The following is a 16,770-nucleotide window of genomic DNA, read 5'->3' on the forward strand; positions in this document are numbered from 1 at the left end:
CTTTATTCTTAGAGATGAACAAACTAAAGCTCAGAGATGTTAGGTAACTTGCCTAAGGTCACACACTTATTAATAAATAGAAGCTTAAATATCAACCCAGGTAATCTCATTTAAATTCAAAGCTCATTTATGCTTATTCCATACATCCATTATTTTTAAATTGTAAATTGCAGTCTTGTAATTCTAGAAGACTACCCTCAGGAGTGGGATACACCTAATTAAAGAGCCATCAAAGAATTCTGGATAAGCACAACAAACTATTAACTTACACCAAGAAAGATTTGATCACTGAACTCAGAGCCTAAGAGTCATCTCTGTTTTCTAAATGGCTTAAAGAATGGTCTGAAAAAGGAAGATATTAGATGTTGTATTTAGCCACTGGATGGAGTAGAAACGGTTCTGTTTGATAGGAAATAATGACACTAGTCAAGCCATTTGTCTTAAAGTGAAATCTAGGTTAGATATGTCCTTAGAAGAGAAGAAACCTGGGTGGCTCAGTTGATTAAGTACCTGCCTTTTGATTTCAGCTAAGGTCATGATCTCACAGTTTTGTGGGTTTGAGCCCCTCGTCAGGCCCTGTGCTGGCACCATGGAGCCTGTTAGGATTCTCTCTCTCTTTCTCTCTCTCTCTGCCCCTCCTCAACTTGTTCTGTCTCTGTCTCTCTCAAAATAAATAAATTTTAAAAACTTTAAAAAAAGAAGAAGGAGGAGAAGAAGAAACAGAGCACAAGAACCAGAGCTTAGAATTAGCCTTAACAGTTGACCAGAGCCAAAGAAATAAAAGAGATAAAGAGAAGCAACCTAGAAAGAGAAAGAGAATCTTCAAGAATTCAAAGAGATATCAGTTATGTCTCAAGGAATGGTAAAGACGGGGTCTACAGAGTGAGATCAGAAAAAAGGTTTTGGGAAATAGGCAAGAAAAAGCTCTGCCAACACAGGATAGAAACTATAAGTCCAGATTAGCTACTGACTAGACCTAGGACCCAATGCCCCAAAAGTCTCCACCAAAAAGGTAAACTTTAGAGATACATATTTGCCAAATAAAAGTAACAGTTATTTGAGTAACTTTACAACCACATCAGATATCTTAGTTGTTTTCACTTTTTTTTTTTTTTAATTTTTTTTTTTTTCAACGTTTATTTATTTTTGGGACAGAGAGAGACAGAGCATGAACGGGGGAGGGGCAGAGAGAGAGGGAGACACAGAACCGGAAACAGGCTACAGGCTCTGAGCCATCAGCCCAGAGCCCGACGCAGGGCTCGAACTCACGGACCGCGAGATCGTGACCTGGCTGAAGTCGGACGCTTAACCGACTGCGCCACCCAGGCGCCCCATTTTTTTTTTTTTTTTTTTAGAGAGAGAAAGAGAGAATGCAAGGGGAAAGGGGGAGAGGGGGAGAGAGGGAGAGGAAGAGAGGGAGGGAGAGAGAGAGAGAGAGAGAGAGGGAGGGAGGGAGGGGGAGAGAGAGAGAGAGAGAGAGAGGGAGAGAGAGAGAGAGAGAGAGAGAATATCTTAAGCAGGCTCCACGCTCAGTTCAGAGCCTGACACAGGGCTCGATCCCACAACCCCGGAATCATGACCCAAGCCAAAATCAAGAGTCAGATGTTCAGTCAACTGAGTCACACAGGCACCTCTGTTTTCACTTCTTTAAAACACTTAAGGGATTCAGTGTGCCTTGTGGTGGCAGAAACAATGGAAACAGCACTTGTTTCTGAGAATCTCTAAAACAGCTCAAAGGAAAGAGAAAGAACACACGAATACAAGATGGGACAGTGTTAGGGTGGCTGTGAAAGATGATATCCACTTGGTCTGGTCACTTGGTTATTTTCTGCAAGTGGGTAGCAGAAATGAGATCTGAGCTCCTTAGATGCTCTCCATGGATCTTTACTTCAAGAGAAAGTAGCTCAGCCATCATAGCGGACCATGGAACCTGAAAATATTATAGAAATGAGTTGTGTCCCTGACCTGCTTTCTGACCTGTAGTACTCAAGTCTGAATTCAGTGGTCTTCTCCACATTCCCACACCAGGCATGGGTGTTCTTTTCACTAATTTCTGTCATTCCATTTACTATTTATGTAAGTCGCCCCACCTAGACTGTAAACTCCTTGTTAATGTCATAGTTGCTCAGTCCATGGCATGGTGCCTCACATACAGTGAGCATTTGTACTATGTTGTATAAGCTGAGTGTTGGAGGAGCCTCTGTGTGTACCAGAGAGGCAGGAAAATTGGTCAGGATTCAATAAGTCACACACAAAGAACAGCTGGAGAAGTAGAAATGAACAAGAATAATAACAGATTTAAAAAATTAGAAATGACTTATTTATGCTGACCATTCCCAAATGGCAGGGAAAGAGGCACAGGGAGCGAAAGCACCAAAGGTAACCTCACAGATACGAGTTATGCCCATCCTGTGTGTCAGGTTGGGTAAGCTCTCAACGAGAAGAGGATAATATAGAAAGAGAACATGGGAAGAGGAAGGAGAAAAGCAGTTTGGAATATAACATTATGGGAAAGATAAGTACCTATTCTCCTAAAGTTAACCTCATCAAAGGGCTGTGATATCACTGTGAACAGTTACTAAACAATATGCTTAACACACAGCAATACTGCTACCCTGCAAAGCCCAAAACATGTGCATTACATAGTAAGAACATGAACTGCACCTGAGATCTTCAATTTCTTTGATGTAACTGTGAATCATATTACTAATCTCCTCGTTCCCTTCACCTGCAAGATAAAATATGAACTTTAGAATTTCCTTTAAAAACTTCAACAAAACAGAATAGGAGAAAAGAAAAGTTATGGAAACAAAACAATAATGCTTTAATATACAATTCATACAGCAGATTTCCTACTCTTAATGACATAAGCAGACAATAAAATAATATTATTAAAGCAAAGGGTACATTTTGTTTCTTCAAGAAACAATTTGTATTTGTATTATTTACAAATTAAGTATTTAACTGAAAATCTCAGACTGTTTATACACAGTTTGATATTTCTACTTTAAATATTCCAAGTAATTAATGACCACAAAGAATATTCCCTGCTCTCCAAGAGTTAATCCCTCATTCATCCCATTTTCCACACATACCTGCTCTGGCAAGAACCTGGTTGGCCTGATCACTAACAAGCTGTGTGATTCTGGTCCTCAATGCATCAACTGTCTCTTGCATGGCTTTAATTCTTACACGCAGGTTATTATTTTCAGTCTGTAGCATAGCATTCTCATGAAACATGTCATTGATGCTTTCCACACCTTCCTCGTCAATTATTCTTTTACCCTAGAAAAGGAAAACACTTCCTGGTTTGTTGAGGGGTCTTAAACATACAAGAGTTTTGTTTAAGCACTTTTAAACGAAGAGCCCTTTTGTTTTAGCAGCCTCAAGGCAAAAGAGACCTTTTTCCCTCTATTACATCCCTCTGTGGTACATTTGTCACTAAAGAAAGTGATGAAATAAGAAGGCTTTTGAAACAAGAGGTTGGTCAGGTTGATACACTGAACAATAATAAAGGTCACCCACAAGGAAAACTAAAGAATTTGATCTCCAAAAGGAAGGAAGTCACTATTTTGATAGACAAGAGACTCCAGAGACACATATGTACAAGCCATCACAAAAAGACACCACTGCATTTGCAAGATCTACCACAAAATGCAAAGTCAAACCCATTCACTCACTGTTTTGTACTCCATGAGTTCCATCTGAAGGCGTGTGATCTCACTACGAAGTGCGTTGATTTGCTGACTAGCTCTGTCCTGATTGACCATCACCTTGTTCTTGATATTTCTAGCCCGATTGGCGTATTTCAGGGTATTTAAGGTTTCCATAAAATCTCTGTCTGAAGGGCTAACACATGCTATCATGATTGTTTGGCTGAAAGTTAAAAAGAATAATTCGGTTTACAGATAAAAGTAAAATGCTGAAATAAGCATTTTTTTAATATCCTGCCATTTGAATAGTATTTTCTCTTTAGGATACCAAAAGATTGATACTACTACCTTAAAAATAAAAACAAATTTAAAAGCCCTCATGCCTTAAGACTATCTTAAGGAAAAAGATTTTTTACTTAGGTAAAATTGGGGGAAATGAGGTTTTATTATCATTCTTTTACCCAAAATACTTTGAGAAAGTATAAGTGCATATATTTCACACCTCTTTACAAAATAGTTCTGAAGCAATGCAAACAAATCGTTCTAAAAGTCAACCTACCCATAATATGACAAGTAACATTCAAAAATCATTTATTTCATTACTTACTTCATATTTCAGGATTTTATATTTTTATTCTTTTTTTTACTTGCAGTGGTTTTTTCAATGCTTATTTATTTATTTTGAGAAAGAGAAGGAGAGAGAGCACAAGTGGAGAAGGAGGAGAGAGAGAGAGAGGGAGAGAGAGACAAGCCCAAGCAGACTCCGCACTGTCAGCACAGTGCCCTGTGTGGGGCTCAGTCTCACAAACCACGAGATCAAGACCTGAGCCAAAATCAAGACTCGGATGCTTAACCAACTGAGCCACCCAGGTGCCCCCATTTTTATTCTTTTTATTTAATCACTGGTATACTGATTCTTATATTAGTAAAGAAATTTACATAAAATACTATCATCTGAACAAGAAGAGTATTTAGTATATCCACATGTTTTACAATATAAAACCTCATTTGTGACTGAGTGGTCAAAGTTCCTTGAGTTTTCAGCTAGATTACACAGAAAAAAAAAAATGGAAAAGTGTACTTTATGGTCATGATGAATTACTTTGCCAACCAAATAATAGGATAGTGAAATGCTTGGTATGCCCAGCTATTATGTCTGTCAATGAAACAGACATGGCAATTATAATAAACACTTCACTGGAAAATGTATAGGAACTGCAGTTTTAAGGAATTACTTCACCCACCTGGGTAGGAAATGCATGCCTATCAATTCTAAGCTGTAGCCTCTTGGTCTGCTTCCACTCCCACCTTCCCCTATAAATCTCAACATAGCACTCATAGTAAACTTTTTATAACGGGCTCCATTCCACCTATCTCTTTCCCTTTGTCAATGCTTGTTCATCCTTATTTACTCTTACTATTATTCAAGATTCAACTCGGGTATCATCTAGTCTAAGAATTCAATCCTCAGCCTACTCTCTTTCTTTTCTTCATATCCTTTGTGTATCTCTTTTTTGTTGATTTTATTATTATTTTACTTAAATTTGATAGACCCCAATCCTTAGACCCTAAACTGCTAAAGGATAAGGGTCAAGGTTTGTTGCTCAGTATACATTGTGTAACATTGGAACCTAGTAAGTCATTAGTAATTGTGATGTGTGTCACATATACATAATGTTTACTTATTAGAGGTCAGAAAGTTAAAACAATTTGTGCATCTCTAGCTCTTTCTTTTGGTGAAGAAGATAAGGTAATCAAGCAAGAGTGATGGTTACAGACACTGATTAGAGAGCATGACTACTCAAAGTGCAGTCCCAGTTCGGTGCCAGTATGAAAATTATTTGTTACATATTCACAATACATAAAGAAATTGAGAGTAAACATTTTAGACTTTTACAACATTTGAACTTGCTGTAATCAATGATGGTATATTGAATGCAGTTCAAGTGTGTTTGAACATACATGGTAAGTCATAAATGGGCAAGCTGAGTACAATCATGAACAGTACTAACCCACCACAAATTGAGGAGTGGGATAGAAGAATGTCCCCTTCACAAATATTTTAAGAAGCACTGGGATCAAGTGCTCAAGAAGAATGGTGAAAACCAGTAATGAGAGAGTCTAAGGTCTATTATATAAGGAAAAGATCACATATTAAATAAAATCCCAAAGATACAAATTTCAAGAATTTGTGAAATTTGTTGTATTTATGAAAAATTCAAAGAAAACATTAAACCTGTTTATTTTTAAAGTTTATATAAAACCACAACTCTGTTTTAAAGGAAATCATATCAATTAAATAGATTATTATGTTATATATCTTATATACTATTTTATCATGTTATATCATATATCATACATTAGGGAGGAAATACAGCACAGTATTAACAGTAGTTACTTATAGGTAATAGAAATATAATTTATTTTCATTTGCTCTTTATATTTTTCTGTATTTTTCAAAATTTTTCCTATAAATTTGTGGCAATGTTATATTAAACATTATAAATTTATGAAAGCCAGCTTCAGTTAAAAAAAAAAAAAGTCAAGGGGCGCCTGGGTGGCGCAGTCGGTTAAGCGTCCGACTTCAGCCAGGTCACGATCTCACGGTCCGTGAGTTCGAGCCCCGCGTCAGGCTCTGGGCTGATGGCTCAGAGCCTGGAGCCTGTTTCCGATTCTGTGTCTCCCTCTCTCTCTGACCCTCCCCTGTTCATGCTCTGTCTCTCTCTGTCCCAAAAATAAATAAACGTTGAAAAAAAAAAAATTAAAAAAAAAAAAAGTCACTAAATTATACACATAAATAGATACAACTTATTCCCAAAATACCTTTGATCTAATTTTTCTTTAAAAGTAATTTGTACAGGGACACCTGAGTGGCTCAGTTGATTGACATTCTGACTCTTGATTTCAGCTCAGGTCATGATCTCACTGTTCATGGGATCAGCCCCCTATCAGGCTCTGTGCCGAGAGTACAGAGCCTGCTTGGGATTCTCTCTCTCCACCCCCCCACCCCCCCGCTTCTATTTCCCTCTCAAAAGAAATAAATAATAAACATTTTTTTAAAAAGAGTAATTTGTACAAACTTTACAAAACAAAGTTATTCTGTACACTAAGCCTTATACAAAATATAATGCTTTTACTAGAAGTTCAACCTCAAAATTTTAAGCAGGAATTGAGGCTCACTAAGGATAGACTTAGAAGGGGTCTTTTCTACTGAAGAGTTAGCACTCAGTATGGAAATGGGTGGGGGATATCTGAGACTGTAGCCAATCTGTATTTAGCTGCAGCCAATCTGAAATTCCAGAGGAATTCAAGGCCCACAGTGCAAATATCTCAGACTGCTTACAGGGCAAGCAAAGTTTCGGAGGTACTGAAGTACTTGAAAGTACTGAAAATTATAAGGGGAGGACATTTATCATCTCTGCTTTGTTTTACAGCTAAGAAATAAATATAGGAAAGAGCTACAATTTAGTAAACTTGAAAAACATCTATTTGGCGGAAAAAACAAAAACTGGTGTCTTAAGACCCAGAGCGATACTAAAGGTCAGCCTAAGAATATAGAGGAAAAGAAAAATACAACAAAGGAAGCAATATTGCACCCATACACAGAATATGCATGGAGACAAATGAGGTTAAGACAATGCAAACACTACATAAAAGGAAGACATATAAAAATAATACTGTTGAATTCTATAAAACAAAACTTTACCCCTAAAGCTACATAGATTTAACATTATCAAAACTCTCTGAATAACAGTTGTTTAAAAATGAAGTTTGCAAGTCTAATTACCAGGTCATTTTACAGCATCTAATGATCTTTCCAATAAATGTGTCAGACCATTGAAAACATTGAAGCTTCACTGTGGTTGTCTGTAACTTGTTGATTTACACTATGATTAAACTGAAATGCCAAAAATGCTTCCACTTGTAAAGCAAACATGTTAATGTTTATGAAAAGGAATGAATTACCAGAAGAATGAGTTTAGCTGATGAAACATATCAGAATGATGCAAAGTATGGAAAAAGGAATATCAGTGATACTGGCAAAATTATTAAACAGCAAACATCCTGTACTTCATTCAATTAACATTAAAACAGGTTTTCCACATGTAAAGAAATACCAAATTTTAGAAAACTGTAAAAAGTATCAATATTTAATTACTTTGTAATTACTTAAAAGACAGCATTTACTTTTCAACAACATTTTATTAGGCTTACAAGCCAAGTGACTTGGAATAAATTACTCAACCTCCCTGGATTTCAATTTCCTTTTCTGTAAGATAGGAACAGTAACACCACCTCAGGGGATGTTATTAAGGATTCTGTGAAATAACCACATACAAAAGGACTCATGCATTTTAGGTACTTACAAATTATTAGTTCCTCATTCTATTAATTTGCTTTATAATAAAAATGATCGTCACAAATCATCTTACAAATTTACTTTAAAATTAATGAGTAGTTGAAATTCAGGAATATGGAAGATAATCACTTTTGCATACCTATTCCCCCCGAGGGAATCCTGCAGCAGTCTTGTCAGTTTAGAATCTCTATAGGGCACATGGGTGGCCCTCTTGCTCTTATCTCCCAGTGCACTTATTACATTGCCAAGTGCCAACTAAAACAGAGAGAGAGAGAAGAAAGTGATAAAATGTTAGTAATTATAACACCTTTAAATAAAAAAGCTTATAGAGAATAATGCAGAGACAGAACTGAGAACATCTATGTTTGGTTTTGTTTCACATTTGAATTTTGAAAAATGAAGTATACTTCCAAGTTTTCTATATTAACTACTAAAAACTGACACCACTCAAAATTTAGACTATAATATACCTATAACTCACAAATACTTAAACTTCTACTCAGAGATTTTCTTTAAAAATAGAGATGTTATAAAATTGGTGACGAATAACCATCCCTAGAATTATAAGAGCATCAGGTTGTATCCCCAGAAAATTGTCAATTCATGTTTCAAGTTGTTCTCAACTCAGTGAAGAAATAAAGTGTTTAGTTAGTTCAACAGATTCATGAAATGTTCTTATTGTAATATAGCTTCCTTATGGTAAAACAAAATCTTCTTTAACCATAACAAAAATATCAGTATGATTTCTCTGAACAAGGTGTTCCTAACACAAGTATAGCTGTCTTAAGAAATACAATGAATCTATGTGCTAAGCACCCAATATTTTAAAAGTAGGTCAAATTATTGAACTGTCTAGTCACACCTCCTGCCGCTCCTACTGTTTTTCTTACTGCACTAAAACTAAACTAGCACCTACAGCATAAGCACTATCCTCCACTTTGGTCACACCCGCCTTCAGTAAGGCAAAGAGCCATAACCATGTCTTTGTCAGGGCCAGTGGATCCTGCAGAGACCAACATCAGTGTTACATTGAGTCTTAGAGGCCCTTTTCCAGAGAAGCTTCAGTTTTAACCACTGGCCACACTGGAACTCTACCAGATATATCTGAACATGCTTCAGTGGCCTAAACAGGAAAAGAGATCAATAGACTTTTGTTTTTTCCTGACACCACAAATGGCAATTCCACTATGTATTTATTTCCTAAGAAATTCAGATCAATACGCAAAGTCCAGGATCCAGGTGACTCCCTTTCCCACAACATTCAACCATATGATGGAAGCATCAAGCTGGGTGTTGGGAGTTTGGAGGTCTGGCTCTCTTTACTCAGCCTTGGTTGTTAATTTCCACATCAAGGGGCTGCAATCACTAGCAAAATAGGACCATTTGATTGGAGTCCCCAGCTCTAGGAAGGGAGGGAAAGAAACAATGCAGAAAACACAGAACCCGATGCTGTCTACATCACAGAAATTTAGGGATGCTATTACATTTATACAGGAACAAATGTCCATTTTATAATGAAGTCAACAGGAAAAGATTTATTATACAAAAACCTGCCATTAAAACTTTTTCTTCCATATAACAAAAGCATTATGCTAGCACACATAAGGTGCTTTGCAACCAAAAACACCACTAGGTGGCATGGTATTAAAACTAATTCCTATATAATCTAGGGAAGTTCTCATTTTAAAAACAATCATTACTTTAAAAAAATTGATTGTAATTCCCAAAATAAAGTGACTGTCATAAATGTTAGCAAAAACTTTAATACTGAATATTAAAATATTAATTTTGACAATAAATTTTTAAAGTTGGGAAGAATTAAATTTTTTTTAAATTTATTTATTTTTGAGAGACAGAGAGACAGAGCACAAGTGGGGGAGGGGCAGAGAGAGAGAGGGAGACACAGAATCAGAAGCAGGCTCCAGGCTCTGAGCTCAGAAGCAGGCTCCAGGCTCTGAGCTGTCGGCAGAAACCGACATGGGGCTAGAACCCATCAACTGTGAGATCATGACCTGAGCCAAAGTCGGATGCTTAACGCTTAACTGACTGAGCCACTCAGGGGCCCCTAAAGGTGGGAAGAATTTTAAAAATCATTTTCACTATATGTATTCTTTTCTGCATATATGGCATAAAACTTAACCCTACTAAATTTACACACATGAAAATTAGCAACTTTTTTTTAATTTTTTTTAATCTTTTTTTAATGTTTATTTTTGAGAGAGAGAGCCTGAGTCAGGGAGGAGCAGAGAGAGAGAGAGAGAGAGAGAGAGAGAATCTGAAGCAGGCTCCAGGCTCTGAGCTGTCAGCACAGAGCCCAACATGGGGCTTGAACTCTCAAACTGTGAGATCATGACCCAAGTCGAAGTCAGACACTTAACTGACTGAGCCACTCAGGCGCCCTGAAAATTAGCAATGTTTTGAAGAAAAAAAGCTTATAATGTGAGGAGATCAGAATTCAGTACATTACTCCTAAGTTTATAAGTTTACTGTAACTTTCATTTCTCAGCTCAGTGCATGAAGGATTTCCACTTGGGTATTATGTATTACAAAAGGGGAAAGGACAATAGAAAAGCCCTGATATATTCTCAACACAAAGCCATAGTCTCAGTCTTACAAGTCCACAGTTGATGGAAATGCCTTCTTTTGCCCTCTCGCCTGTAGCTCCAGTACGCTTCAGTCTTTCTGATCCTGCCAGATCAACAAAATGGAACTTTGCAGTCAAGGTTTCAAATTCATTCATCTGTGATGATTCAGAAATCACCTTATTGTCAGTCACATTTTCCTGCAATTGAGGAATATAATAAAAAATATTTTATTAATGTGACACTAAATATCCTCCAACCCCACCTTGCCCTCATTAAACATATTATATATCAAATAAGTTAAATATAAATATATCTCTAATACATATAATATTCAAAAATAGGCAAATAGCCAAATAAATGTAAGTGCAAAAAAAAATCTACTGGCAATTAGAAGCCTAGACAAAGGTAGAAAGGAGCTTGACAATCAGAAACCAGCTGATATGAACTGAGGCTTTGTTTATGTTGATGAAGAGAAACCTGTAATACACAGTCCTCAAAAGGAAAGGGTCTCAGATGACTACATCCATCACCATAAAGCCACAGCTTGCTTTACGGTTGCTGCAGACACATACCAATTTTTTATTTCAAAATCTTACACAGTTGGCCAGCTTCAGTTTGAATAGGATCAAAGACATCTCATTAGGAAAAGGAACTATTAGGGGCGCCTGGGTGGCTCAGTCGGTTGAGCGTCCGACTTCAGCTCAGGTCATGATCTCGCGGTTTGTGAGTTCGAGCCCCACATCAGGCTTTGTGCTGACCACCCGGAGCCTGGAGACTGCTTCGGATTCTGTGTCTCCCTCTCTCTCTGCCCCTCCCCTACTCATGCTCTGTCTCTCTGTCTCAGAAAAAAATAAACATTAAAAAAACTTTTTTTTAATTTAAAAATTAAAAAAAGGAAAAGGAACGATTAGCCAAACTAAATTTGGTTCAAGTGTACTCTCCTGGGATTTATGTGGATGTTTAGGAAAACGAAGCCTGCAAGTTTAAGAAATTAGAACTAAAAACTCACAGCATCTATCTGGGGACACATTCTGGTTTGACACAAGTGAATGGTAAATATGGCATGTGAACGTGAACTCTGAACATTCATCTGGGTACTAGCAGTGGTCCGGGATAGAGCACCCAGTTTCAAACACTGCATCATCTGGAAAAGGGAAAGACAGATTTTATTTGAACAATCTTTAAACATGATACCATATGATCAGAAATCGGAGCTACTGTCCCAAACCTACCATATGATTTTCATATTATTTCAGTTACAGGCACTTTTTGAGCTGAACTTTATAGTATAATAGTGTATTATTTTTTTAATAGGAGAAAACACTGAGATTCCATTGTTTGTCATTTGCTGACATTTGCAGCTTCTATTCCAAAACTGTTACAGAAGAACACTTTGGAACAAACTGAGCAACAACTTGAATTATTTAGGCCCTTCTGTATCCTCTCCTGAAATATTTTTTCTGTAATTTTTCTTAATAGTTTCCCTTTAGGAACCATGATATAGTCCTACATATGTAGCAGCAAAAGGTACAAAAAAATTGGGGTCTCATTGTCCACCTTCGATGATCTAACTCTCTTTCTCTGTCTGTGAAAGAAAACTTTCTCTGTCTTAGATCCTTTTGATGCTATGATAAATGTACTGACTTTACCATAACCGTGACATTTTATATAATAAAATCCTGATATAAATTGGATATAAATATTGGAAAAGAAGACAAGACTTTAACTCCATATTACATATAAGGATACAAATTTCATATCCTGATCTTAAGCAAACTAGCAATAAAGTTGATATCAAATAAAATTAAATATGCTCTATTTTAACTTTAACATAAATGTCACCTCTGATTCTGTATTCACAGTACGTGTTGTGACTCCCACAGTATAAATTCCTCCAGTTGAATCTTCATGAATTCTTATATTTGATTTTTTATTTTTTGCATCAATATCACGAGTGGTATCAAATAAGTCAAGAACCTCTTCATTATATAGCTACAAAAAATATTATAAGCTTAATTTCAGCAGAAATTGCCTCATGGTTATTAACATACAGTGCATATCTTTAAAACATATCTTAGAATGTCTTCATAATAACATCTCTCCAAAATAACACATAAAAATAATACAAATAAATAAATAAAATAAATATAATACAAAAATTTGTGTTATTATTACAAATACAAATAAGTGCCAGATTTCTTTATAAGAGTAAGAAAAGTAAATGACTTAATCATGACTAATGAGTTGAAGACTAGCTAAAATGATCTATTAATCATTTGCAACAGATAAACAAATATTTATAAATACAAGTAAACTTAGAAATACCAAATGCAGAAAAATCCTAAGCTTAGGGAAATTTTTAAGAATTTTTACTACTTCAGTTAAAAATATTTCCTGTTGCCCTACCACATTTCTTACTGTATCTAAAAATTAACACTTAGTATTTTTCCAAGGTCAGCAATATTAGTGTTTCTGTATTAATAGTGGCTAAGAAGATTGAACCACAACCTTAGAAGAGGATTCATACACCTATTTTTCTAATGATATGCTTAAAGTCACAATGCCTAACAACATTTTGGAGGGTGAAAGGGAAGACACAAGAACGCTATGTCTTTTTGTTTTCCACTATTTATTACCTTTCTTTTCGCAGAAATACATAATGTAAATAATTACATTATTCTTAGTTTTTACTAAATTGGGATGTCCATTAAAACCAGCAGTAAGATAACTGATGTTAAATTTGAATTACATTTCCTATTTTGTGCTATATAATGCTGAACAATTTAATTAATGATCAAAATGATTAGCTCAGGTAATCTAGACTAGAACTAGACTAGAACCCTCTTTGGACCGAGCACCTAGAATTATAATGTTGCCATCCACCTAACTGCAATAGTGCTCAAATCCTAGATGTCCTCTTACTGTCATGTCCCTCCCACCACACTAGACTGCCCTAAATTAATCGAAACCTGCCCCAATCTGTGGACATCCTAGCAGGAATACCAGCTTTTGCAGCCCAGCTAGTGCTACAGCCTGAATTCACTATTCCACACACCTTCCCTCCTTTTTAGTCACTGAGTTCCCAGAGCTTTGTGAGCCTACCTACAGTATAACAGTAATTATAAGATAGAGTCTGAAATAAACAATATTGTTTTATTGTATGAACACTGGTCAAGTGTTTATAATTTTTAATACTAACATGAATACTTATTACTTATTATCTATTGTTACTACTACCTATTACTACTACCTATTAGTTTACTCAGATGTCATTTATCAAGCACTAAGTGTCAAATACTATACTACAAACTGGGAGTATAAAATCATAAGGGCTATGGTCTTAAGGATAAGATGTAAAAGGAAACTAATGACACACTTAGATTATTACCTCTAAGAATTGGGCATTCACTTTAAAATCTGGAGGAGGAAGCCCGTTTTTAATTGCAGTGTGTTTTTTTTCTTCAATACTCTTGAAAAGGTGTTTAACAGCACGAGAAATAATACCCTGTTCTTCCTCGATGATGTTAACATCAAATCCTGTTCCCATTGTGTATGTTTTTCCAGCTCCAGTCTGAATAAAAGAACAGAACAAAGAAAAATGCATGCTTAGTGTAATAATATAACTTAAAGAAACAAAACTAAAAACGCAACTGAACTGACACTTCTGCGAAGTTATAGCTTCTATGAAAATAATTTGGTACTTACCTGTCCATAGGCAAAAACTGTAGCATTGTATCCTTCAAAACAACCTTCAATTAGTTTTTCTATACATTGAGTATAGATCTGTTCTTGCTGAGAGTCAATGTCAAACACATAATCAAAAGTAAAAGCTTTATCTTTCCCTAGGAAGACCTGAGGTTCTCCCGGTGTGACAGATGTACAAATATGGCATCCTTCAATCTTCTCTTTGGCAAGTTGTGGTCTTATTCTGTGAGAAATAATCAGGAAAAAAATTAATTAAAATGAATTGGAAAAAAAAACTGGAAAAAAAAAGGACTTAAAAATTCTTGGCCAAATCTTTTTATTTTATTTTATTTTATTTTATTTTATTTTATTTTATTATTTTATTTTATTATTTTATTTTATTTTATTTATTTTATTTTTTGAGAAAGAGAGAGAGACAGAGCACAAGTGAGGGAGTGCAGACAAGGAGACACAGGATCTGAAGCGGGACATGATCTGTCTGTGCTAACAGCTCAGAGACTGACACAGAGTTCAAACTCTCGAACTGGGAGATAATGACCTGAGCCAAAATTGGACGCTTAACCCGCTGAGCCACCCAGGCGCCCCTAGCCAAATATTTTTAAAACACTAATGTAATCTACTACTGTTCCTTCAGTTGAAAAGTTTAAATAAATTAAATTATACTGAGTCTATTTCAGAATGAGTTACTTGACAATCCCCAAAATTCATGAATAAGAATAAAATTAATCTTAAAATTGGGGCGCCTGGGTGGCGCAGTTGGTTAAGCGTCCGACTTCAGCCAGGTCACGATCTCGCGGTCCGTGAGTTCGAGCCCCGCGTTAGGCTCTGGGCTGATGGCTCAGAGCCTGGAGCCTGGAGCCTGTTTCCGATTCTGTGTCTCCCTCTCTCTCTGCCCCTCCCCCGTTCATGCTCTGTCTCTCTCTGTCCCAAAAATAAATAAACGTTGAAAAAAAATTTTTTTTTTAAAAATTAATCTTAAAATTACTTTTGTGGGTGAACACTTTTCCATAACTCTGTAATAGGTAAAGAATCAGTTAAATAAATTCTGCCTCCAAAGTGCTGTGTCTTGTTGTTTTTGTTTTAAATTTCTTCTCTTTATTTCCAGGGAAGACAATACCCAAAAGTGAAAAATTAAAAATATAATCTTTATCTTGATGCCCTTGACTTGTCTTTTTTGCAAATTCCTCACCAATGGTTTCCAAACTTATTTAACCACTTCCTTCTGTCAGCTTAACATCCTGAAGCACACTCCCACAACATATATGTATATATATTCATAATAAATGATGTGTATGTACTGTATTGATATATCATGTATTATGATATACACAAAAGCAGAATTTTGTAAAGACAGAAATTAAAAAGGAATACAAAGAGAAGTTCCACTTTCTTCTTTCCAAAACCCAGTGAATCATCAAGCACATCTCCTAGGGTATCCTCCCACTATTGGGAAAACCACAGCATTATACCCACCCTACACCCACCCCCATCTGCTCCAGATTCTAGGACCCTCCTCTTCTGCTTCTCTTTCTGATTTCAAGGCCTATTTTCAAAGAAGAAAAGTAAAGATGTTGATATGTTGCTAACAGAACAAACCAAAATATGGCCCTATTATATTTAATCAATAAAAGGCACTATCTTGGACATATACATCACTCACTGTACCTAGGTTTTTTAAAAGGTTCCTATTTGCCATGATGAAAGAGAAGCAGTTTAAGGAGAAAGTAAAGACAACCAGCAATGGAAAACATAAAATGATAAAGACAGACCAAAAAAAGGATTTTAAAGGAATCTGGTTCCACATTCTTATTTTTTGAGATCTGAGTTTGTTTTTGTTTTTTTTTTTTAAACAGGGTCAATAGAAGTGGAATGGGTTCATCAATTTATTAGATAGAAATAAAACAAAACATAAGTCCAGATTGCCTAAATTTTAACCCTTTCAGGTTCATTAGGATAGAAGGTCAATGGAATGATAGGGAAGATAATAATGAGAAGGGACTGAATTTCTGCAACCTTGGTTATCTAAAATAGAATTCCATACTACAAAAAAAAAAATGTGCTAACAATACATTTATGTATTTTTTTTCTTTCCTCTGTGATAATGCTATTCTTCTTTCATCAAGTCTTCAATTTCACTTATTTGTTTTAATGGAACACAATAATCAACATGGAGCTGGCTAGATACCGTAGAAAGATGAGAGTAGCCATTAGAAGATCTGGATTTAACTACTTCTGTCACTCCACAGCTATCATGCAGTCTTTCTCTCAGAGCTTCAATTTCCTCACCTGGGATAGAAACTATAATTTCCAAGGTTTCTTTTAGATCTAACACTATTTGACTGCAGGATACTGTATTATTAAAAAGGGGGAAAGGAAAATAATATTTATGTACTGCTATAAAAATAAAATGATATAACAAATTAAAAAGGGGTTTCTTACATGAAGCTACAACCAAAAACAGCTAATG

General features: G+C 35.8%; 1 protein-coding gene across 13 annotated transcripts in view; it reads right to left on the bottom strand.

Moving 5' to 3' along the window:
- KIF21A (kinesin family member 21A) overlaps nt 1–16,770 on the bottom strand; it is a 149,314-nt gene that overhangs the window by 57,366 nt on the left and 75,178 nt on the right. For all 13 annotated transcript variants that reach the window (XM_045465116.1, XM_045465115.1, XM_045465117.1 and 10 more), the window contains exons 2-10: nt 14,304–14,526; nt 13,987–14,169; nt 12,441–12,590; nt 11,608–11,742; nt 10,628–10,795; nt 8,153–8,268; nt 3,681–3,876; nt 3,096–3,285; nt 2,665–2,728 (exon numbers count right to left, since the gene is read on the bottom strand). In XM_045465116.1, the coding sequence (XP_045321072.1) occupies nt 2,665–2,728; nt 3,096–3,285; nt 3,681–3,876; nt 8,153–8,268; nt 10,628–10,795; nt 11,608–11,742; nt 12,441–12,590; nt 13,987–14,169; nt 14,304–14,526 (1,425 nt within the window). The remainder of the gene's footprint in view (nt 1–2,664; nt 2,729–3,095; nt 3,286–3,680; nt 3,877–8,152; nt 8,269–10,627; nt 10,796–11,607; nt 11,743–12,440; nt 12,591–13,986; nt 14,170–14,303; nt 14,527–16,770) is intronic.

The sequence above is a fragment of the Leopardus geoffroyi genome, chromosome B4 (assembly GCF_018350155.1).
Source record: "Leopardus geoffroyi isolate Oge1 chromosome B4, O.geoffroyi_Oge1_pat1.0, whole genome shotgun sequence".
In the NCBI taxonomy this organism is placed as follows: domain Eukaryota; kingdom Metazoa; phylum Chordata; class Mammalia; order Carnivora; family Felidae; genus Leopardus; species Leopardus geoffroyi.